The 25,934-nt window shown below is 40.9% G+C and overlaps 1 protein-coding gene across 1 annotated transcript in view; it reads left to right on the forward strand.

The window, feature by feature from the left end:
- Nucleotides 1–20,854, forward strand: part of il16 (interleukin 16) — a 38,278-nt gene extending 17,424 nt beyond the window's left edge. The window contains exons 8-21 of the mRNA XM_022742149.1: nucleotides 1,143–1,392; nucleotides 1,676–1,793; nucleotides 2,107–2,239; nucleotides 2,935–3,022; nucleotides 3,722–3,945; nucleotides 4,183–4,320; nucleotides 8,720–8,816; nucleotides 12,334–13,466; nucleotides 15,138–15,274; nucleotides 15,708–15,873; nucleotides 16,667–16,768; nucleotides 19,057–19,288; nucleotides 19,456–19,578; nucleotides 19,982–20,854. Of these exons, the coding sequence (XP_022597870.1) occupies nucleotides 1,143–1,392; nucleotides 1,676–1,793; nucleotides 2,107–2,239; nucleotides 2,935–3,022; nucleotides 3,722–3,945; nucleotides 4,183–4,320; nucleotides 8,720–8,816; nucleotides 12,334–13,466; nucleotides 15,138–15,274; nucleotides 15,708–15,873; nucleotides 16,667–16,768; nucleotides 19,057–19,288; nucleotides 19,456–19,578; nucleotides 19,982–20,136 (3,096 nt within the window). The 3' untranslated portion in view covers nucleotides 20,137–20,854. The remainder of the gene's footprint in view (nucleotides 1–1,142; nucleotides 1,393–1,675; nucleotides 1,794–2,106; nucleotides 2,240–2,934; nucleotides 3,023–3,721; nucleotides 3,946–4,182; nucleotides 4,321–8,719; nucleotides 8,817–12,333; nucleotides 13,467–15,137; nucleotides 15,275–15,707; nucleotides 15,874–16,666; nucleotides 16,769–19,056; nucleotides 19,289–19,455; nucleotides 19,579–19,981) is intronic.
- The last annotated feature ends 5,080 nt before the right edge of the window (nucleotides 20,855–25,934 follow it).

A 25,934-nucleotide genomic window follows, 5' to 3' on the forward strand; every position in this document is an offset into this window, starting at 1 on the left:
CTGCACACCAACGAACTAACACTGTGCATAGAAAGTCAGTCTAACTCAGTTATACACAATTAAGGTATTAAACAACCAAAACTTATAGCTGTTGCTTTCGAGGGCAGAAGAAAAGTGTAAGACACAGCAGAGCCTCTCACCATGGACACTACTGAGGGCTCCCCATCTTACAATGCACAGCATGTCTCTTGCAATGTTTCAAAATAAAAGTCCATCGCGAGGATTAGCAGGATTAGCATCTTATTAGTTTATGGCATTATGTGATCTGTTCAGTAAGTAACACATGAAAATTAAATCACCTCTTGTACAAGTCAATCCTATTCCATTCACTTAACAAGGTCTGTTCACCAGTGTTATGTCCACAGATTTATTATCATCTTGGCAAAGTGGGAAACTGCCCTGGAGCCCAACTGTTGGATCTTTGTGGTCATTTGATGAGTTGCTATTTGTTTAGTATGACTGTGTGCGTCACTAGAAGATCAATATAAACTGAAGTGACTGAGGCCTCCGCCTTGTTGAGAGGCGCTGAGTTTAAATCTAGTTATTCCTCCGTACCGGCAACAGTCAGAGCCAGAGGCATATGGTTTTCGGGTTGTCTGTCTATACCATCATTCCTGTGGACGCAATATCTCAGTAACACCTTCAAGGATGAATTGATTAGATTGTGGTTGTCAAAGGTCAAAGGTCAAGGTCACAGTGACCTCACATAACATGATTTTGGCTTCCTTAAGGGAATCCCTTCAAATTTGACACAAACTTTCACTTGGACTAAAGTATGAACTGATTAGACTTTGGTGGTCAAAGGTCAAAGGTCAGTGTGATGACCCAAAACACTTAAATTCTAGTTTTAAAGCCTTTATTATTCCAGTGTAGCTTGTTCTTACATGCTGCATATTCCAAAATGAATTTGTACTGTGATCAAGTTAACTCAAACAAATATGAATTAATTAATACATATCCAATGCAAAGAGAGTAGGAGAGACAGGCAGATTGGTGGTGGCCCAGGGCTCATTTTTACTGGTGGGAGAATCAATCCAGCCCTGGTTACATCTTCAATAAAGGATCAAACCCACTTACAAAATTTCTAAAAGCATGTCACATTGATTTGAAATATGAAAAGTGTTTTAAATATCTTTGTGCAGCAAATCAAAAAGGGCCTCCTGACTCTCGTGGTGAGGACCAGCTTACGTGTGGAGGCCCTGTGTGGTCAAGCACAAGTGGCTCAGCTGTGCAGGTCGCGCTCCCTCAGCTCCACCACAGGCATGGCAAGGATCAGTGCTGACATGGGAGACAGCAACTACCTGAACAACAGCTGCAATAACACGCTGAGCATCCCCGGTCAGCCTGCTAAACCAAGAGACCGTATCATGATGGAGATCATCCTGCAAAAAGGTCGACAGCCAGGGGAGACAGCAGTTATTGATTATGACAGTCCATTAATCTTTGAAGTCTTTTTGTGTTTTATCATTTAAAATACCGATAGTTTCCAATTACAGTTTCTCTGATGGGATAAAGCTAAGTGGTCAATCAATCACTAATAAAAGCATGTGTTAGTTTGCTAAAAGACAGTTGGTACCTGATGTCCATAGTTCTGTGGTGCACCAGAAGTGAAACAGCAACCTTTAATGATGATGATTATCACAATAAAACTTGATTTGTATGTGTCATTTCCCAGAGGTTGGTGTTGGTCTGGGTATTGGACTGTGCTGTGTTCCATCTAATGACGGATGTCCTGGGATCTACATCCACACCCTCTCTCCTGGATCTGTAGCACATATGGATGGTAGACTCCGGTAAGGAGCGAATTACAACACTATACGAAATGGGAAGCCTACAAGTAACTACACTTAGAAATGAGAGCTCATGTGACGGAGTGCGATTTACTACAAGCTACTAAAGAAGTGGATACTGTTGGTTACACCATGTATGAGTTAGAAGCCATTGACTTTGTATGAATTCACTGAGTTATTCACTATGTATTTCATACAATTAGTGTATCGCAGAAAATAAGAACTCCTGTAAACAGGATGTATGTATATGTGTCAAGTCCCTCAGAGTTCATTTTCTCTTTCTTTCCGACGCCTTTTCCTGAACTTTCCTCTCCAGGTGTGGAGATGAGATAATGGAGATCAATGACACAGTGGTTTACAACATGGCGCTGAATGACGTCTACACAGTCCTGAGCCAGTGCACACCAGGTCCAGTCCACATCATCATCAGTCGCCATCCCGACCCCAAAGTATGCAAAGCCACAACTTGACGTTTATTTTAGTCAGTGTAGATTTATGTGTGTAAAAAAAAGTTTATATTTAATATAGTAACTACAATCAGCCTCAACAAAAGGCTGAAGTGTAGTTTTTAATAACGCTGTAGAATGTAAACTCTTCACCTCATTCTAATGTTAGGAATTCCCAGAAGCAATATAAGAATATAAAATACTGAAAATATGACCTTGGAGTCCTCAGTGGTACCTACGGTGATGAAACTGAGTCTAATATGTAACAGCAGAAAATACCATTAAACACACAGACTGTATCTTCTGCCTCTAGGATCTCCCAATCAAAATAACAAGAGACAGTGTTGGGTGTTGTCATGTTGTTGTTGTCACCACCATTCCTTTCCTTCAGTATCAGTGGTTCAGGAAATCAAACAGACCTGGTGATTCTAACTGTTAAAAACACTGAATGAAGCAGTTTGACATGTAAAGTCAGTGTTGGAGCGACGCTGTACGGACGACAGAGACTCAGGGAAGAGTTGGAGCTGAGAGTGTTGGATGCACGGATGTCCGCACGAGAGTCTCATGTACACCCTCTGATGACGAAATTGACGCCATGTGGCCCCTAGAGAAAGTATCACATTGGTGTTAGAGTATACACCAAAGGCTGATGTTTGTACTGTAATGTTGACATTCCCCATATTCTGCACTCTGCACAGGTATCAGAGCAGCAGCTGAATGAAGCTATCACTCTGGCAGTGGAGAACAGCAAACTGAGAAAGGATAAGAGCCAGTGGAGTATTGATGGTAAAATATTTATTTGTTTTCCACAGTGACATTTCAATTGAGGCTTATGGCTGGTCTGGAACTTCCAGTACTTTTCTCATAGCACCTGTTCTTCCCATTTTTGTCTTGACAAAAGCATCTAATGTTGCCTTGCATGCTGCCAAGATGATTCATTTCTGTGTAGATGGATGCTGTGACTTTTTTTATTTGTAACTTTTATGTGTTTTGAGTTATGAAAGTTGTACTCCGGTAATTTTGTTCCATAAAGTTTGGGTACACACATAGACAGTTTAATTAAAGAATGACTCCAGAATGATTGAAATATTAATTTTATTAGGTTCCGGGTTCGAGTCCCGGCTCGGACGCGGGGTCTTTCTGTGTGGAGTTTGCATGTTCTCCCCGTGCTTGTGTGGGTTCTCTCCGGGTTCTCCGGTTTCCTCCCACAGTCCAAAGACATGCAAATGGGGACTAGGCTGATTGGTTACTCCAAATTGACCATAGGTATGAATGTGAGAGTGAATGGTTGTTTGTCTCTGTGTGCCCTGTGATGGACTGGCGACCTGTCCAGGGTGCACCCCGCCTCTCGCCCAAAAGGATGCTGGGATAGGCTCCAGCCCCCCCGCGACCCTACTAGAGGATAAGCGGTAGACAATGAATGAATGAATGAATATTTATTACTAAAATAATTCATTGTAGTTTCAGATGTGTTTTTTGTTCCAGGGCTGCGCAGGCTGGAGTCGTGCTCTCACAGCCGGCAGAGATGTGAGCATTGTCTAGAGAAGAGTTTCAGTCAGCTGTCGGTTCGACGAGCACAGAAGACCATGACCCGCTCCTGCAGCGACAACACCAACAGCCACCACTACAACCACTGCCTGGCCCTCCACAACCTCCACAACACACACCATAACCCACCAGCCCGGGTCCACAGCCTGGACACACCAAAGGTAAGCAGCCATACCACAGGTTGTATGGACACAAGATACAGATTCTGGGATCAGTTAGAAACTAACTGCTGCTGATGTTAATATTACTGCTGCAACTGCACGTGTGGATTTATTTTCACATATCTTGCATTTTCCTGTGCTGTTTGAGTCATTTCATTTTTTTGAAACAATTGAAAATGTGACCTCTTTGGATGTGTAGTAGTGTGTCTGATCTTGTCTTCCTTCCCTGTCCTCTAGTCTATGACGGACACATGGTCTGAGAACAGACTGTCAGTGCCTGTGTATCCTGATGAAAAGTATAAAATCCCATACAACTCTCCAGCCGCTAACCTCTCCAGTCAGCAGGCCCTGGATCTGGCCTACAGGGGCAACAAGGTACCACACCCATCCATCCATCTGTCCAGCCATCCGTCCATCCATCCATCTATTATATAATTCAACAGTTACACCATGAGCAAGCAGATGTCAACAATGGAGAGGAAAAAACTCCCTTTTAATGGGGAGAAATTCTCTGACAGAACCGGACTCTGCCTCAACTGGTCGGTTTGAGGGGAGAAAGGAGAGAGAAAAGCCTGATCTTAATTGTAGAGCGGGAGTCTGCCTCCTGAACACAGACTGGGAGCTGGTTCCACAGGAGAGGAGCCTGCTAGCTGAGGGCTCTTGGAGATTCTAGGGAACATGAGTCTGCATTTTGAGAGTGAAGTGCTACCTTACAGGGAGCCAGTGCAGAGAAGATATGGGATAAATATTATCTCTTTCTACTTCCTGTCAGTATTCACTCTGCAGCAGTTTGGATCAACTGAGGCTTTTCACTGAGACATCCTGATAATAAAGAATTACTGTAGTCCAGTCTAGAGGTAGCAAATGCATGGGTCAGTTTTTCAGCATCCAAAGGTAAAATAAGTTTTTAATAATTTTTTTCACATCTTCAGTCTTTTAGAAGAAGTCAACTTAGTTGAACTTAGTCCATTCATCCATTATCTACACCCATGTATCATGTTCAGGGTCATGGGTCCGGTACTCTATCCCAGTATTCACTGTGTAGGAGGCATGGTACAGCAGGGACAAGCTGCCAGTTTATCATACAGAAGTTCTGCTACAGGACTAGAAGACTGGCACTTGAGAGGAAAGGGATGGGTTTAAGAAAACTTTGCACAATTATATATATATGTCACAGCATCAGAATCATTTAATACAAAATACAATATAGTACAAGAAAAAAGGTTACCAGGAGTCACTGAAGATGGGTGTGGTCCAATGAGTACTGAGTACATTACATTACATAATTGTAATAATGTAGTTACGATAATGATATTGTGCGAGAGACTGTGTCATCAGTTACATGTAGTAAATTATCAAACCTTCGGCCCCCGTCTCTGTCTACATATCTTCTCTTCACTTTCAAAAGCTGACTTCAGTGCAGACTGCAGGAAGAGTACAGTCAGAGGAGCATTTCATGCACAAATGTTCTGTATTATTTCAGTAATTCTTTGCTCTACGCACCATCGGCACACAGCAGCTAAATTAAGTACAATGTTCCACTAGGTTCATATGATAGCTCACATGGTTTACACAGTTCACACAGAGTTTAATGGGTACAACAGCCAATCTAATGGTCATGTGACTTTCATAAAGACATAATGCAATGGGATCACACCAGCCACAAAGCCCATGACCCCGGAGTACTCAGTAGTCATTACTACATTATTACATGAGTACTCTGTACTCAGACATTTAAACACCTGACAAAATACTGAAACTGCTTCTGTGGTAGTTCCTGCTACAGTAGGTGTCTCCAGGACCACATTATGCCATGATGACACACACAGACTCACAACGTGAAAACGTTCACTCTTAATTATAACCCTGAAGGCTCCACCAGTCCCATGACTCCTGGGACAAGTGCCAGTAAATGTGAAGATACTGTTGACAAGATGGTCGAAAGAATCACAACATGTTCAGGGTCACTTCACTTAGCATTTTAGATCCTGTCTTCTTGCTCTCAGCGGTGTTTGTGTGTGTGTGTGTGTGTGTGTGTGTGTGTGTGTGTGTGTGTGTAGTCCAACTTCAGGGTGCGTGCTGCTCCACGTTGGTACTGCTGGCCTCATGATGTGACGAGCGAGGAGGGTTATAATGGAGACTCCAGCGGTTCCAGTAGAGAATCTCCAGTTAGAGATGAAGGACTGGAGCCTTCATCACACACCAGCTGCCAGGTACAGCACTCTAAACACAGCTGCTGAACAACACACTGAGTGGTTATAGTATATACCGTATATATACATACGGATATGTGTGTGTGTGTGTGCCAATGCCACTGTCAGCCCTCTGTTTAATGAATTCATTTAAAGGTGGTGGGGCAAGCTTATGCAAAACCTTATAAAGTAAACAGGCATATTTAAAAATGTTATCAATCAAATCTTATTAGATTATATTTTTCCATTATATTGCATGAATGATGATGAAATTAATTTTTTTTTTAAAATCTAAAACTTTAATGGGTTTCTTGAAAATTGATTCTGTCGATTTAAGTGTCGTCCCTCCTGCAAATGACCAGCTGATAAAACAATCCTCAATGTGTGAAAAAAGTGTAGAAACATCCTGGCAGCATTAACGGAGAGAAATTGCCTGTATCTAAGTTCTAACCTAAGTAGCAGTATGTAAGTTCAGTGCCCATATTAGGATACTGAAAGTGTTTGAGGCCATAAAAGCTGTGAACTTGATCTGAGTCTGTGTTTCACTTCCACTCCGACTGCTACTTGCTCACTGCACTTTGTCAATATACTTTTCCTGATAACCATGTTTCCCTCCCTGTACTAATTATGCTTCTCGCTCCTCCCCCTCCACTGCCTGCAGTTCTTCAGCAGCATATACAAGGCCTTGCAAAAGATCCTGAGGTTACTCTTAAGGAATGTATGTGGAGTGACGTGGCTCTCAGTGTTTTGCTGGTGAAAGCATGCTAAATGCATTTTGTCTTTTTATGATTTAATGAAATGTAAAGCTGTCGCCCCAGTCATAGACAATACAGAGGTATGCTGTTCATGGTGGAACTGTTGGGCTTCCCTCTGTAACTTTGCGAGGAGATATTTGTATCTTATGATTTTATGATCCGGTGCTATATATTTAAAAGTGAATTGAATTATAATTACAGTAATTTGACCGTTTAGTGTGTCATTGCTGTAAGTTTCTCTATGTCTTTTTGGTACTGCTCTCTGGTAAACCATCCTTTATAAGGGTTTATAAGTTGTAACTCATGGGTCAGAGTTTTATTGTGTAAACATTTAAAACTGCAAACTCAGTGCGTTAATGTAAAGAGTGATCCTTGCAGAGTGCAGCCCAGAAGATGTTCTCATGAATGACTTTTAAGTTATCTATAAACAGGGTTGGACAGTAACAAAGACAGTAGCAAAGTACATTTACATGAGTACAGTATTATTTTTATTGTTTTAGAAACTCCTGACTTTTCCTCCACTACACTTAAAGACAAATATTGTTCTTTTGACTCCACTACATTTCTATGAAGTGTTCTTACTTTGAAGCAGAGCTTTTAGTCAGAGGAATGAATCTTCTTTTATTTTGAAAATGCGATAGACCACACACTGTGTTCATCACAGGAGAAAAACCAATCACAGTCAACTCCTCCACTGTCAGTCATGTTTGAACCCGTCAGTGTCTTAACGATGGCGACGGTAGATAAAGATGAGGCTGCCTCTGTTTGAGGGTTTAAAAAAAGATTCATTTAGTTTTTGCTGTGTTTACCACAACCAAACTTCATCACTGACTAAAAAAAGAAATATAAAATCGACCGTTGATTCAGTTGTTTTTATGTTCTTGTCTGAAGTCTTGGTATCATATTCTACAGTCTATTTATTCTACAAGTTCTACAGTCAGTCAGTCAGTCAGTAGGTTGTTTCGGAGTCATCATGTTCTGTAAATGTGGAACAATATCACAATGAGTTGACATGACAGTGTACTTTTCAATATTTCAGTTTTTTCAAATCAATTACTCGAGTACTTTAACTTGAGTAAAAACCCGACTGAACAACTTGTGTTGGAGTCATATTTGACCAGGAGGAGCTATAATCTGACTCAAGTTGTAGTTGTGTACTTTGTCCACCTTTGTCTATAAATCATTTGTAAATAACATTAACATAACATAAATCCATTAGTTACAGCTTACTATATATAAGCCATTTATAAAGGATGCCTTAATACAAAATATGAGGGGCTCTGCAGGCAATACTTATCAATTGTGTCTCCACTGTTCTGCTCCAGGTTTTGTTCTTGTATACACACTCTATGGCCAAAAGTATGTGGACATGACTGACTGTGAGGTTGATATGGCAATAGATTTATGCCTGGGGTTTTTGGAATGAAACGTTCAGCAGTTATGCATGTTAGCACAACCCTGTCACAAGACAAGAACGCTGTCAATGGACGATTTTGCAAACCCTGGATTGCTTGGTGATGTTTTTAACGTTCAGTGCCAAGATTTTTACAATTCCATCTTTCTACAATTTGTGCATGACAAACTACGATATGGTTAAGGACAGACTGTGGATATTGTGCATGTCAGCATGCAAGCATGTTCTGTACCCTATAATGCATCATGCTTGTTGCTGGGCCAGTCTATACAGAGCCTTTTACTGATTGAACTGTGAAAGCAGTAGATGAATGTGGGTGAGTATCTGAGCGGAAGCAGAGTACATTATTGCACCTCTCTGTGGTTGCTGCTAGAGAAGCTGTCGTGACACAATACTTCCTGTTTGTGTAGCAGGAAGCAGAACAAATAAGAGAAAAGTCAGAGGGGAGCAAAGAAGACATCACTCATCCAGACTCTTCAGCAGCCTGCACAGACGACAGACTACACATAGGTAGGAAACAAGGGCTACTATCTTACATTTAAGCACCTGAATGCAACTTAAGAACTAGACTAGAGTTGTTTCAACAATGTGACAAGTTAAACCTGGTGCCACGGGGAAGTATTAAAATAAAAAGTAACTGAGGTTCTATTTCCTGTTTGAGACTAAATGGACTAAACTTCAATCAGGATATGACACTGGAGTTCACCTGAGGCTGCAGCAATGTTGATGTGTCACCTGCTCTAGTTACACCAAGGGCTCTATCAGCAACAGCATATTTCAAAGTTCAAAGTTTGATTTACTTCACTTGAAATTTTCCTAAACGAATGTCAGAATGTGCTTGTTGCCTGATTAACAAACTCACAAAGCAACATCCTGTGATGACAGTAATAACTAATCTGATGTCAGCTCATCTGATTGATCTATAAAACGGTCCAACTGACAGAGGGTTTTATGACATCACAACTGTGCTTGTGCCTCAAAGAGAGGACTTACTATGACACTTGCAAAGATACATTCACAGCTGCATACAGACCTATGTGCAGAAACAAAGCACAGCAGGCTGCCCACAAGGAATCGAGTCCTCATCAACAACAGTTGAAGTTATCCATCACAGCTGCAACACACATGCATGAGCATTGCTACCAGCAAAAATAGGCAAAGCTGCCTACTAGCGATCTAGTCTTCAACATCCATCACACACGATAGCCTACAGTGCTACCAGTGAATAATACAGTTACTGTGATTGGGAAAAGCAGCCTTTACCGGAAATAGTGATAACTCATCGTCATGCATGAATGATACATTAGTTTAGCTTAATTTCACACATGATCCATGATGATGAAGATACAAAAAAACTATAAAATGCATAGCAAAATAACATTGTTAATATTTTTAGACACCCACCAAAAATTCACAAATCATGTTTTCAGGGGAGCCCATTACTTGTTAAGATGAGCCGAGCTCCCCCTGCTCCCCTGTAGTTCACACCCTGGTGTCACAGCAGGTCAAGCGATCAGCCTCTGCTGAGAGGCACATTCTGAGCTGTTGCGTGCAGCTCATCTTCTCCTCTAGAGGAGGAGCAAAACCTGGAGGGAGAGAGAGGAGCAACACCAGACACCATCACTGGGGTTGTAACAACGTGCACTGCACTATAACTATCAATGGAGGAATCGCTGTCTTTTCTGTCTGTCTTTTCTGTCTGTCTGTCTGTCTGTCTGTCTGTCTGTCTGTCTTTTCTGTCTGTCTGTCTGTCTGTCTGTCTTTTATGTCTGTCTGTCTGTCTTGGCGGCTTTATTGCTGAAGACCAAGGAAGTATGGAGGAATCGCTGTCTTTTCTGTCTGTCTTTTCTGTCTGTCTGTCTGTCTGTCTGTCTGTCTTTTCTGTCTGTCTGTCTGTCTGTCTGTCTTTTATGTCTGTCTGTCTGTCTTGGCGGCTTTATTGCTGAAGACCAAGGAAGTGCAGCCTCAGCTTTATTTTGTGTTTATCGATAATTAGCAAGATAAGCCTGTTAGCAAGCTAATTAGCATGCTAACAAGGTAAACTAAGTTGGTGAACATGTTAAACATTATACCTGCTAAACAACAGCATGTTAGTGTAATGAAATGTAAAGCTGTCGCCCCAGTCATAGACAATACAGAGTTATGCTGTTCATGGTGGAACTGTTGGGCTTCCCTCTGTAACATTGTGAGGAGATATTTGTATCTTATCATTTTATGATTTGGTGCTATATATTTAAAAGTGAATTGAATTATAATTACAGTAATTTGACCGTTTAGTGTGTCATTGCTGTAAGTTTCTCTATGTCTTTTTGGTACTGCTCTCTGGTAAACCATCCTTTATAAGGGTTTATAAGTTGTAACTCATGGGTCAGAGTTTTATTGTGTAAACATTTAAAACTGCAAACTCAGTGCGTTAATGTAAAGAGTGATCCTTGCAGAGTGCAGCCCAGAAGATGTTCTCATGAATGACTTTTAAGTTATCTATAAACAGGGTTGGACAGTAACAAAGACAGTAGCAAAGTACATTTACATGAGTACAGTATTATTTTTATTGATTTAGAAACTCCTGACTTTTCCTCCACTACACTTAAAGACAAATATTGTTCTTTTGACTCCACTACATTTCTATAAAGGACTTTTACTTTGAAGCAGAGCTTTTAGTCAGAGGAATGAATCTTCTTTTATTTTGAAAATGCGATAGACCACACACTGTGTTCATCACAGGAGAAAAACCAATCACACTCAACTCCTCCACTGTCAGTCATGTGTGAACCCGTCAGTGTCTTAACGATGGCGACGTTAGATAAAGATGAGGCTGCCTCTGTTTGAGGGTTTAAAAAAAGATTCATTTAGTTTGAGGTGTTTGCTGTGTTTACCACGACCAAACTTTATCATAGTTCTTGTGAGCATGTTTGTATGCTGATAATAGCTTTTAGCACAAAGCACGGCGCTGTACCTCATTGGGCCTCCCCACTTCTAAAACATAACTTGATAGAACTGTTAGTTTTTCTCAACTGCTTCGATCCAACTCAAACATCAGAAACATCATTCTCACTACTTTTAATGCAGTTCTCGAAACAGTTAATCATTTCCTCACACACATTAGCATTTGTCATTGTGTTTAAACAAACTTACATCGTATCCACACATAGTTCACTACTATTAACGCTTCTCATTGTGTTGATGCATTTCTCATCTGGCTCTGACTCATGAAAACAGTTTGTACCTTTGTCACATAGAATGAGCTCTCGCTTTCTTAAACTTTCTTCAAATTTGCATTAAAGAGCAAGGCACACACACACACACACACACACACACACACACACACACACACACACACACATATACTTTATGTAGTGTACATTTACTGTACTATAATTGGTGCTATGTTCTACCTTTGTTTCTTTGTTTTTTACAACTGCTTTCACACATTTTCTAAGCGAGGTCAAATTTTTCAAAACTCAGAACACAAAATCTAGTTTTTTTTTCATTATAGAAAATTTTTGAATAGACCATGTTCTAAATCATAAGCTCCTCTGTCTTCCACAGGCTTGTATATACATTTCCATACAGTGTTCTAAAGTGACAGTACAGTGATCTGTTGAGAGGGGTTGACATGTTCACAGTACAGTAAACACTAATGCAATGTTGAAACAGAATATGATTATTTTTACAAAATGCTGCTGTTATATCTGTAATACAGTGTTCACATATGTAAATGTGTCAATGTTTCTATGTAAACATGTAACCTCGTCCTCCATGATATCTCTGCCTTTCCACTCTGTAGAAGATTACAGCAGATCAGAGGCTTTTGCTTTTGATTTAGTGTTTTGAGAACTGCGTTGAGTTGTGATGACGTTTCTGATGTGCGAAATGCATCAAAGCGATTGATAACACTTGCAGAGTCCTGGATAATCTATCCACCATGTTGTTAATAATGTTGTTCATAGTGTGAATATATAGTGATATCTATCACTGAAGCACACAAGCACGTCTCACACTTGTCTGCTGTCCTCTGTGTTGACAGATCATTCAACAGCATCATTCCTCTGCTCACAGCCAAAGAGAGCAGCTCTGAGGAGACAGGCTCGCGTTGAACAACACACCCAAGAGCAGCTTCAAGATCCTTGGGTTCGCCTTTCAGACAGCTCCCCCGAAGAACTGCCCGAGATCCACCGCCGACACACAGCCTGTCACTATCCACAGCCGGTCAACATCCTCAGCAAGCCCGCCGCCATGAGTGATGAAGAGAACACCAGTGAGTTCAATGGCACAGCCACAGATGTGAATTCAGATCCTCTGTCCCACGTGACTCCTGAAGACACGTCTGAAACTCCTCCAGAATCAAAGAGGGGGCCCCCAGTGGCACCCAAACCGGCCTGGTTCCGCCAGAGTCTGAGGAAGATTCGAGATGAGCAGGGCCAGAAGAAGCAAACTAAACCTGCAGAGCAGAGGCCGGCTGTGGGTTTTCAGAGCAGAAGCTTTGGAGTCAGATCACCTTCTTCTGCCTCCAACCTGTCAATCAAACAAAAGATCCACTCATTTGAGACTTTTTCCAGTCCAGAGAGTGGAGAGAAGGGGGGCAACAGGAGGCCCGTGACCCCTTCCTCCTCCCTTCCTCTGATGGAGAAGGAGTCCAGGAGTCACCCCGCCTCACGTGAAGATTGTGGGAACAGCAAGCATGAAGTCCCAAAAGAGATCCAGTCCAACCAGTCTGCATCTGTTCAGGAGACAGGAGACAGCACTGTCACCTCCTCCACCCCTGAAGCTTGTAGTCAAACAACAGCAAAGTCCTGTGAAGATGAACCTCCATTCACCCAGACCCCCACAGATCTGCCACCCTCTGACACCATCAGCACTGATCTGGACTCTGAGATAAAAGATTCAGCTCCATCCAAAGATGACAGAGATGTTTTACCATCCGAACAGGAGTCTGAGCTAGAAACAGCGGATCTCAGCGAGGTCCCACCCCCTGCAACGTCTATGAGATCCAATCAAAATGAAGGGGAAGGTCCTCCAGAGGGGGCGAAGGGGGATGGAGCACAGAACCAAGGAAAGCTGCTCGGCATGACTCTGAGTGCTGGTCTAGCTGCAGACAGTAACTCTGTGAGAGGCCTCGATGGAGAGGGTTTGGGGAAAATTCTTGCATTCAGTAACCAGGTAATCTGCCACACATGGTAATGGACTTTGTTTGTCATAGTCAGAGATAGTGGAGGCTTAATATACGTAAACCTCCAGCTCAGCGCATTGGAGTTGTTTCTTGTTTTGACCCCAGATTTTGGATATGAAAATTACAGTACAAAGTTACCCCACATATGTAGACACATCCATATCTGTACTGTATTTAACTGAAAATTGTTTAAAGGGCAATTACAGTTTAGTTCTTCTGTAATAGGTTTGACCATCATTTCTAAGTCTGATGGTTCAAGAAACATGAGCAGTCAGATGATCCGACAGGTTGTCAACAAACTGCAAACAGTTTAATCAGATCATCTACATCACTTTAGTTTGAGGTGATAGTAAAAAAGCACATGTATAATAACCACATGGATCTCACTGTGAGAGAGAGCCAGTTTAGAGGATCAGAGCTGCATTTAATTTCCAGCAAGTCCTCTTAAGCAACCATATAGGTTGTTTTTTTCAACCCTCTGATACGACCCATAAGAGTGTCTCCTGAAATAGTGCACGACTGTACCGAGAGGCTGTGCTGTGGTTACTATAATAACGGTCATGTCTTGGTTAGGTTTAGGCACAAAAACTTCTTGGTTAGGTTTAGGAAAAGATCGTGATTTGAGTTCAAATAAATACTTGCTTAACATCAGACGATCTTTGTTGTCATGGTTACAATACTAAAAACGAACGGTTGTGGATAATAGAAACAACATAAACTAATGGTTTCACATGGGAATCGAACACCGCTCTCCTGTGTCATATTCATCGATCCACCACAACGTCCTACTGACATGGACTTTGTCTCTGTTTATACTACGTCACCGCACTTTCTCCTTTGCTCCTGTCATAATTACTTCTACCATTAGATGTTGCCTAGCAACAAAACATAACTATGGGTCATAATAACCTGCTGCACAGACGACGTGTGGGCTCGTTTTGGAGGACAGTCTGTAAATTTCTCACAGTGTGACTGTTGGTAACACCCACATGAACAAATCATCAAATTGCAATATGACACGAAATGACTCAGAATACATTGGCCAACACAGTTCTGAATACACTGTGCATGAACAGTACAGATGATGATGATGCAAGTTGTCTTTGCTTGCATTTTTTGATTCACAAGGAATTTGACATGCATAAAAGTTGGAATCACCCAGAGTGTATTAGACCCATCTCACACAGTGTGACATGCACAGTCACTGTTGTTGCACAGTGTACAGTGGCCTTCAAGTACAGTAGGTCAATTCCTAACTCCTGCTATGAACCTAGTCAGGCTGGGTGAGGGTCACAGGGGTCCAGCTGGAGCTCTCCAGGGACATGAAGGTCGATTTCATGCACCAATTACACCAGTCAATGTTTTAACTTAAAATCAGCTGTTCAAGTGAAAAATGATTGATCTTGTGAAACCACTATAACTAGATTGTTGGGGTAAAAAAAACTAAAAAAATCAGGGCGATTCAGTGGGGGTCAGTATTTTACAATTACATTAAATTCTCTTGTTGTCAGTTTACAACCTACGACCCTGTTGCTTGCTGTTGAGAAATTATTACCAAAACTATGGAAATAAGTAAAAATAAAACCTGAATTGTCGTTCAAGCAGCTGAACAGTTTTCATACGACATTTTCATGTGTTATAATGTGTTGTTTTTATTCTAGGTTTCACAAGCATTGATGCGCTCTCTACCCATGAACTCCAGCCATGGTAACCTGCAGGACCAGTCTGCAGTGGCTGTTTCTAACCCCGAGGAGTCTGAACCTGCTGCTGATGGCGCCGACAGAGGATTCTCTGTCAGGTAAGACTTCCACACAGAGGTACGGGCGGCCGTGACTTGTAGCGTTTTATTATTTAAACAGGGGTTCTCTCACAAATGGCATACTGTGACTGTTTTATATTCATAAGGAAGTGGGTTCAGGCTGAAAAAAAAACACTTCCTGTTTAACCAGAGAAACAGTGGCAGTCTGTTGGCACCTGGGTGAAAATTGTCACTACACAGGAACACCCAATGGCTCCTTAAGCGCCTTGTTTTTTGCACCATTTAAAAAGCGCCGTACACTGTGAGATGGTCTAAAGTCTGCATAGGGAGGTGGTTAGCTCCCATACGTGTCCAAAAGTTGATATTTTCTTATTTTTTGACTTTCGTATAATTATTATTTTCAGTTTTTAGTATATATCTGTTTTCAGCACCATGCTCAGGGGTGTGTAACTGACATAATGTCTTGAAACAGCTTGGCCACACTGAGGGAATGGACCATCGAGAGAGGGGAGAGGGGAACTCGAGACGAGACAGGAGTCACTTCTGCTTCTGCCTACTCTGTCATCTCAGCCATCCCTTCACAGGAAATACAGGGGATGATCCAGGAAGTCTCAACTCTGGACGAAGACACGCTGAAGGTAGAAAAACAACCAGATTTTCACTTGGAATAAAGCCTGTCTCACCAGGTCAAACCTCATGCAGCTATTTTGATTCTTTTTAAGTTTCCTTTGTATAGTGGGCTCCAGTCTGAGAACTCTTTCCCATTATGTGGAAACTTCAAAAAAACAAAAAAACAAAGAAAATGACTTTAAATTCATGGATGCAGCCTGGATTTTAGAGGTACTCATTTCATCTGTCAGGTAAAAAACCCTGATGGGGAAACATTTAATTCCTTATTCATTCAATTTCTTGTGGACCTACAAATTGACAGATTTAAATGTAACAACAAGAGACATGACGTTCATCAGTTTTAGAGCTGGAGAGGTGTTTGGACAGAGACAGGCCAAATGTTTCCCTCTTCCTCCAGTCTTTATGCTAAGCTAGGCTAACCACGTCTTGACTCAGGCTCCATTAAGATTAATTGTAACTGACACGTTGATCTCAAAAGTAATTCACTGTGAAATATTACATTTGCAAAGGTTCTGGGGCCTTTCTGTGTGGAGTTTGCATGTTCTTCCTGTGGCTGTGTAGGTTCTCTCCAGGTGCTCCGCCCCCCCACACACACACACACACACACACACACACACACAGCACACCCCCTGCGACCCTAGAAGGATAAATGGTATAGTTAATGGATGGATGGATCTAGAAATGACAATAAAGATACTGTAGGTTTATGTGAAGAGTGCTTGGTGGCTCATTGACCAGTTTAAAATGTCATCTCAGATAATCATATAAAAAGTGAAATAAACTGCTTCTTTTTCACCACAGCAACTGGTGGACATCCACGTAGTGATTCTGCATAAAGAGGAGGGAGCTGGGCTGGGCTTCAGCATCGCTGGAGGGTCGGACCTGGAGAGCAAAGCTCTCACAGTAAGCAACACTAGCTACACAAGGGTTAGACTGACACATGACCATGACAACTTAGCTTCTCACTGCACAACAAACAATGCACATTCATACTGAATCCTAACAAAGTTTCATTCACTTATATCTACAGATACGTTTCATTAATCCAGCTTCTGAGAAATGATCTGTCTCTGAGACCAAGAAACATTTTCTTTTCTTTATTAAGTGAATAGAAAACAAGTGAAGAGAAGTGAATCAATAGTGACATAGATTTGACCAAACACATATCAGAGGATGCAACAAACATGTAAGAGAAAACAAAGAAAAATAAGAAGAGAATATAATTGCAGAGGTAGAAAATGAGACAGAATAGATAAAATGGTATTGAGGTTTTGCCTGTATGAGGAGCATGTTACACACATTAACACACAGCAGCAACCTGTACTCACTCATACAATAAAAGACCAAGAAACAATGAAGGTGAATGAACTTTGAAAAGTAACATTTAAAATCTTCAAGAACAGTTTCTCTTCTTGTCATTGTTACTCTGGATAACTGCAGAGCAGAGCATGTTTATTTGGGACTAGTTTCTACTAAAGAAATAGAAATAAACCCAAAACAATCACAATTTATCAGAGCAACACAAGATTGTGCATGCTCATAAAAAAAAAAAAATCGCACTTCTTTTTAACTTATTTTTCTCTCAAACGTGTGACTGTGAGGGTGAAGGAATGAGCAGCTACGATACAGGGCTGCTTACCTGAGTGATGGTGTTCAGGCTTGGCAAGGTGTTTCATTTAATTAGCACGTTTCTTTTCAGGTGATCAGGTAGTTTGTTCCAGAGAGTGGGACCAAAGTAGTTCAAAGCACCTTCATCTGATTTGTATCTGAAAACCAGCAGCTGATGATGTGAGAGCTCTGCCTGGACTCTAGTCAGCGAGCAGGTCACAAATGTGGAGCCAAACCATTAATTGCATGTAAGACTAATGAATTGTATTCAGGTCTGAAACCCGAGCAAAAACATGACTGTTTCCAGTTAGCTGGGAAATGTATTGGCTTGTCAGGAAGATTTTGTTTTAAACTGTTATGTGATGATACAGTGTAGTTTCTTCAGGCAGTCTACATGACTGTTAAGTTTTGGTTGGACCAATAATATCTGATATGAACCATCACATGATGGCAGTGATGGTGGATGTATACTTAGCTGTATTTGCATGAATGTAACACCTGTTGGTTCATCTGTTAGTTTTGTATGGAGGTGAACAGTTGTCTGAAACTGCGACATCTAGTATGTGAGTTCAAACATGATCAAGAGTGAGCATGTTGTTTAAACTCGTTTTATGCGAGCCCTATAACCTGGACTGTCACTGAAGGACCTGGTTCAGGACTGGACTGTGTACAGATGCTGACCGGGGGCTTTGGGCCACACCTCTTGTTACTGATAGTCTACAGAGCCACTCTGGTTTCCAAGCATGAGAGAGAGAAGTCATCTGTAACGAAGCTTCGTACTAACGACTATGACCAACCCTACATATCAAACAGGGAGTCAGACATAGAGACCTGCCTCTAATAAAAGTCTGTTACGTTTGGAGCTGAAGTAAAGAAAGACTAAACTATTGTGGATCCAGACGTGTGCTGTGCTCTGTGTGAGAGACTGAAGAAGAAAGAGTCTGTCTCTTCTAACTTCCACTCTGATCATGTAACAGTAAATCCAGCTGAAATCACAGCTCAGTCTTTGTCTTTCATTCATGTGTTTGGTGATTTTGTCAGACGACGTCACAGTTATAAAATCAGGATTTGACCATAGGCGGTCCAGACAGATACTAGGCTTAGACCTAGTCTTGTTTGAGTTAAAAGGTGCAAATGCAATGTTGTATTTGATTCATTGATCTGTTTTATGTAAGGAGTCTGTAGTCAGAAATTGATTGTTCAATACTGTATAACAATAATATGTCAGCATTAGTAAAACCTTAGTAATAATGAGGGGTCTGGTTGACCAGAGGTGTTGAACGTGCCTTCGCTTTCTGATGATATTTACAATCTGTCAGGGTGTCTTTGCTGGTGAATAGTTGTAGTAGTATGATGAAGTAGGGAACACCAGGCTAATTGTCTGACTGAATGTATTGATCTGAATAAGCTGGAGAAATGTACCAGGTAATAAAGAGCATGGCAAATAGTCTGGTCATAACCAAATAAAATAAACATGAAAGTTTTTGGCCTTTACAGTGCTTCCTCTACTCTGAATTTCACACTCTCTCACTCTCTGAACCTGTGTGTCCATGTGTGAGTGACGCTGGTTGTCTTCGGTGCAGGTCCACAAAGTGTTTCCCAGCTGCCTGGCGGCTCAGGAGGGAACTATTCAGAAAGGAGATGAGGTGCTGTCAATAAACGGACAAACACTGCGCGGTGTCACACACGCCGACGCCACCGCCGCTCTGCGTCAGGCCCGCAGTCTGAAGCTGGCTGTGGTGGTCGTCTGCAAGAGAGCAGGGGAGGAGGGGCGAGAGGGAGGAGGCTGCAAGAGTGAAGAGCCCACATCTGCAGGTGAGTCGTACAAAGTATCACAGCATCTCCAGGGTTTTCTGTTTATGCAGGCAATAAATTCAGTGGTTACGTATAGGCCTCAAAAGGTTTCACATTTTGTTCTGTGAGATAAATGACACCTGTTCATGTCCGTTCATGTGAATTTTGTTTTGTGTGTTGTGTTGCAGTGGAGGAGCAGGGGTCTGTGGTGAGTCTGGAGAAAGGAGCCGGAGGAGTTGGTTTTACTCTGGAGGGAGGAAAAGGCTCAATCCATGGAGACAGACCATTAGTCATCAGCAGGATCTTCACAGGTACAGTACACAATGAAATTAAATGATTTTTTTATTTATTACCACTAATCAACTATCTGGGTTTTTAGGAAGTGCCTCCATTTAATTTGCTGTGAATGAAATGAGCCAAAGTGTAAGCAAAAAGTTGATCTCAATATTTCTTTAATTACTTTTTGGTTATCACACTTAGGTTATCTTGATTTTTTGAGAGGAGGAAGAGATAGAGAGATAATCAAGTACTGGAGTGCAGTTATTATAAGAACTGTAGAACAACTACGTAACCAGCAACTACATAAAACTGAACTACTGATACTTGTGCGAGTAGTACTAGGCTACAGTCTCTGATTTATTCTCTGATTTATTTGTTGTTGTCGTGTGTGTGTGTGTGTGTGTGTGTGTGTGTGTGTGTCAGGTGGAGCTGCAGAGCAGAGCGGGCTGCAGTGTGGTGACGAGCTGCTGCAGGTCCAGGGAGTCAGTCTGCAGGACATGACGCGGTTCGAGGCCTGGAACATGGTCAAGGCTTTACCTGAAGGACTCATCACAGTGGTGATCAGGAGGAGGCAGGGGGGGGCAGAATGAGGACAGACTGCTGCCAGGAGCTGAACAATGTTGGCTCTCTAACAATCTCCTAGCAATCAACTCAGCCAGTCAGTGTGGTCTGTGTTTGACATGGTGGTTCAGACACCCTCTGAATATATGTTCTATTATTTCTATTATTATTTATTATTATATCACATTTTTGGCCAGACAGCAAAGTGTATTAAAGGGCCAGCTCATCCAAACACCCCAAAATCCACATCAGACTCTGTATGAAGGCTCAAAACTAACACACAACTTCATGAAATCCAAGCAGCTCATTAAGACCAGATTGTCCATGGTCTGATTGCATTAGGCTACACAGCGGCACTGCTGGCCAGTATATAGTAATAATATATAATAGTATATTGATTTATATTATATTGAAACAACATCTAATGTAGCATCAAATGCTACTTGACGGGCCTAAAGTAACAAATGTTACAACCAACAATATGAAGGAATTAATCAGGAATGTGGAGGCTCCTTAATGCAGATCACAGCTGACCACAGTCTGTTGTTAACACTGGATGCTCCTTACTGACGTGTTACTGGCAGATTAGACAGTCAGGCAATGGACGATTCATCTGTGTGGTTTTAATGCACTTTTCTTTTGAGCTTTTATTTTTGACTTCCCTTCAATACAAGTTTAAGTGTTAACCATATGTTTAATGCAAACAGATGAAGTCATTCCAGAGTATAAAATAATCATTTTAATGAATTATTGATTCAAAAGCTGAGTTGTTTTCTTTTTCTCTACGACATCAGAGTCCAAGCTTCTCCGGCCTGTTTGGAAACGTATTGTTTGTTCATGCTCACCAGCTGTAAAATGAGTTGGTGAATACATTCTTTTGGTATATTTTGTTTACATTGGCCAAAACTTTGACAGTGAGAGGCAGAAAATCTCCTTTAACAAGACCAGGGGACGGTTCCACAAAGATATGTCAGACTGGTCTGTAGTCTTCATGTTGCTCATAGATCAGTCTGATGTCAGACTGTTACGTTACATTTTAAGACTAAAAGATTAGACACCTTACCCCCAGGCTAACTCGGGCCTAAGACCAATGTTACCATGGTAACAATCAATGACACTGTGCTGACCAGTAGCACTGAACAACAAAAAACAGGAAAACATAGCTCATAATTTGTGGTTTGCTAACATTGATATGGAGAGAGTTCTTATAGACCACAGACATTTTTCCAAATCACATTTTTCTTTTCATTCTTTCACTCTTCATGTTAAACATCCTTGTAACTGTTGAATTCTTCCTAAAGACAAACATTTTCTGCTGAGGGTGAACGGAGCTGAGGGGTTGGATGTGGTTCCACAGTCGGCCATAGTTTTTTATTTTGAAAAAAATCTTAATTTACCCAGAAATCAATGTACCACAGTCCAGCTAAAGATAGTCAAGGACTAAACTGCTTTGTCTATCTGAAGTCTGACTGTTTGTTCTATCTAAGACAGTCAAAGTCTCTTTGTGAAACCAGCTCCTGGTCAAAACCTAGAATATGGACTGGACTCTGTTGTAATCTGCATTCACCCTGGTGTTTCAGCTCTTTATCTGTTTGCTTCTCTCCTCCTCTCTCTGCTCACATATACAGTACATGTTGATCAGACGCTGTTGGCACCAGATCATTTTTGAAAACGCATCAACCAATCAGGAAAGTCCAACATTTGGCCGACCAATAGTGTAATTTGATCAGTCAGTCAGTCAGTCAGTGACAGGGCTGTTTAAAACACTGTATTTACAAAACATGTTATCAGCAACATTGGGTAAAAAATATTGGTACCTAAAAATATTGGTAAACTGGTTTTACCAACTGGTATTGGTAAAATATTGGCCTTGAAAACCTGGAGTAAACATACTTCAAATATTAATTCATACCACGGTACAAGAACTATTGAAGCCAATACAAACTGTGATGTGTTCAGTAGGTGTTGTTTTTAATGCTCCTGTATGTTTAGTCTACAATGAGAAGAACAAATGTGCAGTTATGTATAAACAATGTCATATGTATTAGAGTAAATGTCTATGTTTCTCAGCAGAGGCAGATCAGACTCTGTGAAACTGTTGACTCAGCAGCTTTGACCAAGTTATCAGTCAAACCAAACTCAGATGTGTGTCACTGTCCTGAGTGTGCTGTGGGACATTTTGTGCAGAGAAGCTTTTTTGCAAGCACATAAATTCAAGTTTGGAGAGAAATGATCACTCACCACCTGTTTTCAATAAACATTTGTGTGTTTATTATTATCCACTAAGCGAGTGGCCGAGGGTTTGCGAGTGCATAGAGCAAGGAATTTGAAGGATGGCAAATGTGCATTTTAACACTGAAACCTTATTGAACACAGCAGATTTCTATTTTAAAATATAGCTGGCATGGTAAAAATTTCTCCGCAAATTATAACTTATGTGCTTATAATGTCCTATTACGCAGTCAGGAATAATGCACAAATATAATGTCAAAGGATGTCTTTGCGTGGAACCCACAAAACAAATGTTTTCTACTGAGGTACGCTTAAAAAAAAAAAAAAAAAAAAAAAAAAAAAGAAAATTTACAAAACATGTTTGTATAGTGAGTAAAATCTGCTGGAAGAATTCAAAATGACTTGTATAAAACTGTTCAAAACTGTGTCTTAATCTGTGTAATGTTTAATTTTCTACGTTTCTATAGTCGATGTCTTTACAGTTGTGAAGCATGAGAACTTTTTCTACTGTGAAAAAGACAAGAAAACAACAAGAGGCTCATTAAGAGGCTTAATCATTTTAATGCTGGTGAAATACAAAACTAACTGGGTGCAGTACAGTACATGATAAACAGTATGCATGTAAAACTCAATGTTATGAGTAGCAGCAGTTGCTCTCAGTTAGGGAAGTAAATTATAACTGACATGTATAATTTGACATGTATTCAGTTGTGTTACTGTTCTGTTGTGTCAGACATTGTGTACTCTGGACAACCTGCGATTAGTGTTGACAAGAAATGTCTGAACTGGTTGTTGGATTACAAGTTACCAGGACAGTGTGCATAAGAAAACTTTGGATTGGTTTCTGAATTTTAATCACAAAACACAAACTTTACTCTGGGTATTTGGTCTCATTAGTGTTCAAACAGTCACAAATTAATACTTAGAAAACAGTTTAACAGTTTGACTGGTTCTCCTCTTTGACCATCGGGTCACCTGGATTCAGTGAGATGTTGTCAGGTCAAAGGTCTCTCCAGTCAAAGAAAGCAAATCAATACTGAATCACATGCTGCTCAGTGTTAGTTCACAATCTGAAACAAGTCTAATATATAGAAAAGAGTTTATTAGATTGAGCCAATTTTCAAGCAAAATATGTTTCCAATGTTTCCTGTTTTCACAAGATACTGTGAAGTTCAGTTGAAAGTGAACACGGCCCTCTAGTGGTGAGGGTGGTGAAAGCTGCTGGTGATTCTACAGATTCGTCACAACTTTTTGGTGGCCGTTCAAACATGTTTCCTATCAGTTGCAAAAAGACATTTCCATTTCCCATCTCCTATTAACATGTGATCTGTCTCTAGGTGTATCATCTGCATGTGAGTGGACTGCAGTCAGACCAACCTGACCACATCAGGGGTTGGTTCCACACAGATATGTCAGACTGCTCTGTAGTGTTGGTCCAGCCTTCATGTTGCTCATAGATCAGTCTGATGTCAGAATGTTTCATAAAAATAGAGATGGACTCATTTTAAGACAGACACTTTACCCCCAGACTATTTTAGGCTTAAGACTATGTTACCATGGTAACAATCGGTAGCACCTGCACTCACAAGTAGCACCAAACAACGAAAAACAGGAAAACATGACTCGTATATGTGGTTTGCTAACATTGTTATGCAAAGAGAAGTGAACATTGGTCTTAGACCTGCGTTAACCTGGGGATAAGGTGTCTCATGTTTTTGTCTTAAAATTAGTTTTTTGTGAAACAGTCTGACTAACTTTAGAGTGGTCTGTGGGTAAAATGAAGACTGGACCAACACTACAGACCACTCTGATATATCCTTATGAAACTGGCCCCTGGAGGTTTGTTCTTAAGAATCAAAAAGGTAGAGACGTGCCCACCCACTAAAAACAGTCTGTAGCTACAGCAGCTGCAACCTCAAAGATGAGGGTCACATGACCTTCAAGGATTGCCAAGCTAGCGTTAGTGCTATCAGGCCTCCCCCGTGGCTCTGATGACTCTCAGTTAGTGTGTCACAAGGCGATTCCCTCCAGAGAATTGCTTCTCTTAAACTGTGACACACTGCACCATGTTAATAAGTCACAATGCAGGCAGAGGAGATAATGAGAACACTTATTAAAAGTAAGCGCAGGTCACAGATCACATGTGAATACCAGGTGGAGACGGGGTCCAGGGCTCTATTCCAGAGAGCAGGTTTAACAAACTGACTCTAACCCTGAACTCTGAGTTGATGAACCTTGAGATAAGACACAGAATTTTCAGTTCCAGAACAGCTAATCTGAGTTAGTTCAATCAACCCTGAGTATGTTCACCGGGTTATCTGCAGCCTGTATTCAAACACTCACTTTTAAAACACGTTTAGTCCAGTTTTTAAATGTTACAGTATTTTCATCCTCACTCAGAAATATCACATCACCTCTGATATGTGATCTCTATGACAGGACTGTTCATCAGTGAGACCAATCACAGCATGAGAAATGATTCTTCATTGATCAGTCTTTGTCTAAAGCTTCACACAGATTTTCTTTTGCTGTTAACAGTTATGGATAGTAAATGTTCCAGTGCAGAGGAACTGGTTGACAATATGACAGACATTAGACATTAGTTACTCAAGACCTGTTTTACGAACATTACGTCTTTTATGATCAATCAGTCGGCTTCTTAAATCACAGCAGGAGGGGTGGAGACAGACAGAAACCCAGGGTTTGTTGAAGAAAACCTGCCAGCAAGCAGGTTAGCTTCACAGAGTAAGTTACCATGGTAACTGACTCAGAGTTTAAGTGATCTCAGTCTCTGGAATGAAAACCCAGAGTTTCCATCATCTTAGGGTTAAGAAACTCTTAACGCTTTCTGGAATAAACCCCTGGAGTCAAAGGTCATTCAGGCTTGATTTACTTCTCTTGTTTCCATTTCCTTTTGAATTCCTCATGAAATTATGTGTTTCTTCTACTACAGCTGCTACCTCTATGTACATTGAGACAATTTCACTTAAAAAAAAACCAAAAAAAAAAAAACTTGCTGGCTCAATTTAAACAGTATACACATTAAAATGTCTTTAGAGCCACATGTAAGAAACAACATCTCAAGCACACATGATTTTGGAAATGGTGAAACACGAGGAGGTCTTACATTAAGATTACTGGCTACACTGTGAGGTAAAAAGACATGACAGGTTAAGTAGAAAAAACATTTTTCAAGGAATCTTAATACTAAAACAAGTCTAGTTAAAACATGTCACCATATATGGCTTATCATACACATGAAGGCTGTCAGCATGAATCAAATCTCTCCTCCAGCCTTCACTGCCTCAGATGCTCATCTTCACTCTGACACATACAGTACTTTCTGAATAAAGTGCTGATTATGTTCAAGCAATATATTTAATCCAATTATTAAAGTGAGAGAATGTATAAATTATCATTAAGGAACGGTTCACTTCAACCTTAATGCAGAGGGAATGAAGGAAAGGCTCACACAGTGTCTTTCAAAGCACAGAGATGAAGCATTTTCTCCTCTTCCTCCACCAAAGTGTATGAAGCTGACAATGACACAGTCCAGTACGTTACTGTGCCTAGTTTTTTCTGAGGATTCTGGCAG

Source organism: Seriola dumerili, unplaced genomic scaffold, assembly GCF_002260705.1.
Source record: "Seriola dumerili isolate Sdu_G_001 unplaced genomic scaffold, Sdu_1.0 BDQW01000003.1, whole genome shotgun sequence".
In the NCBI taxonomy this organism is placed as follows: Eukaryota; Metazoa; Chordata; class Actinopteri; order Carangiformes; family Carangidae; genus Seriola; species Seriola dumerili.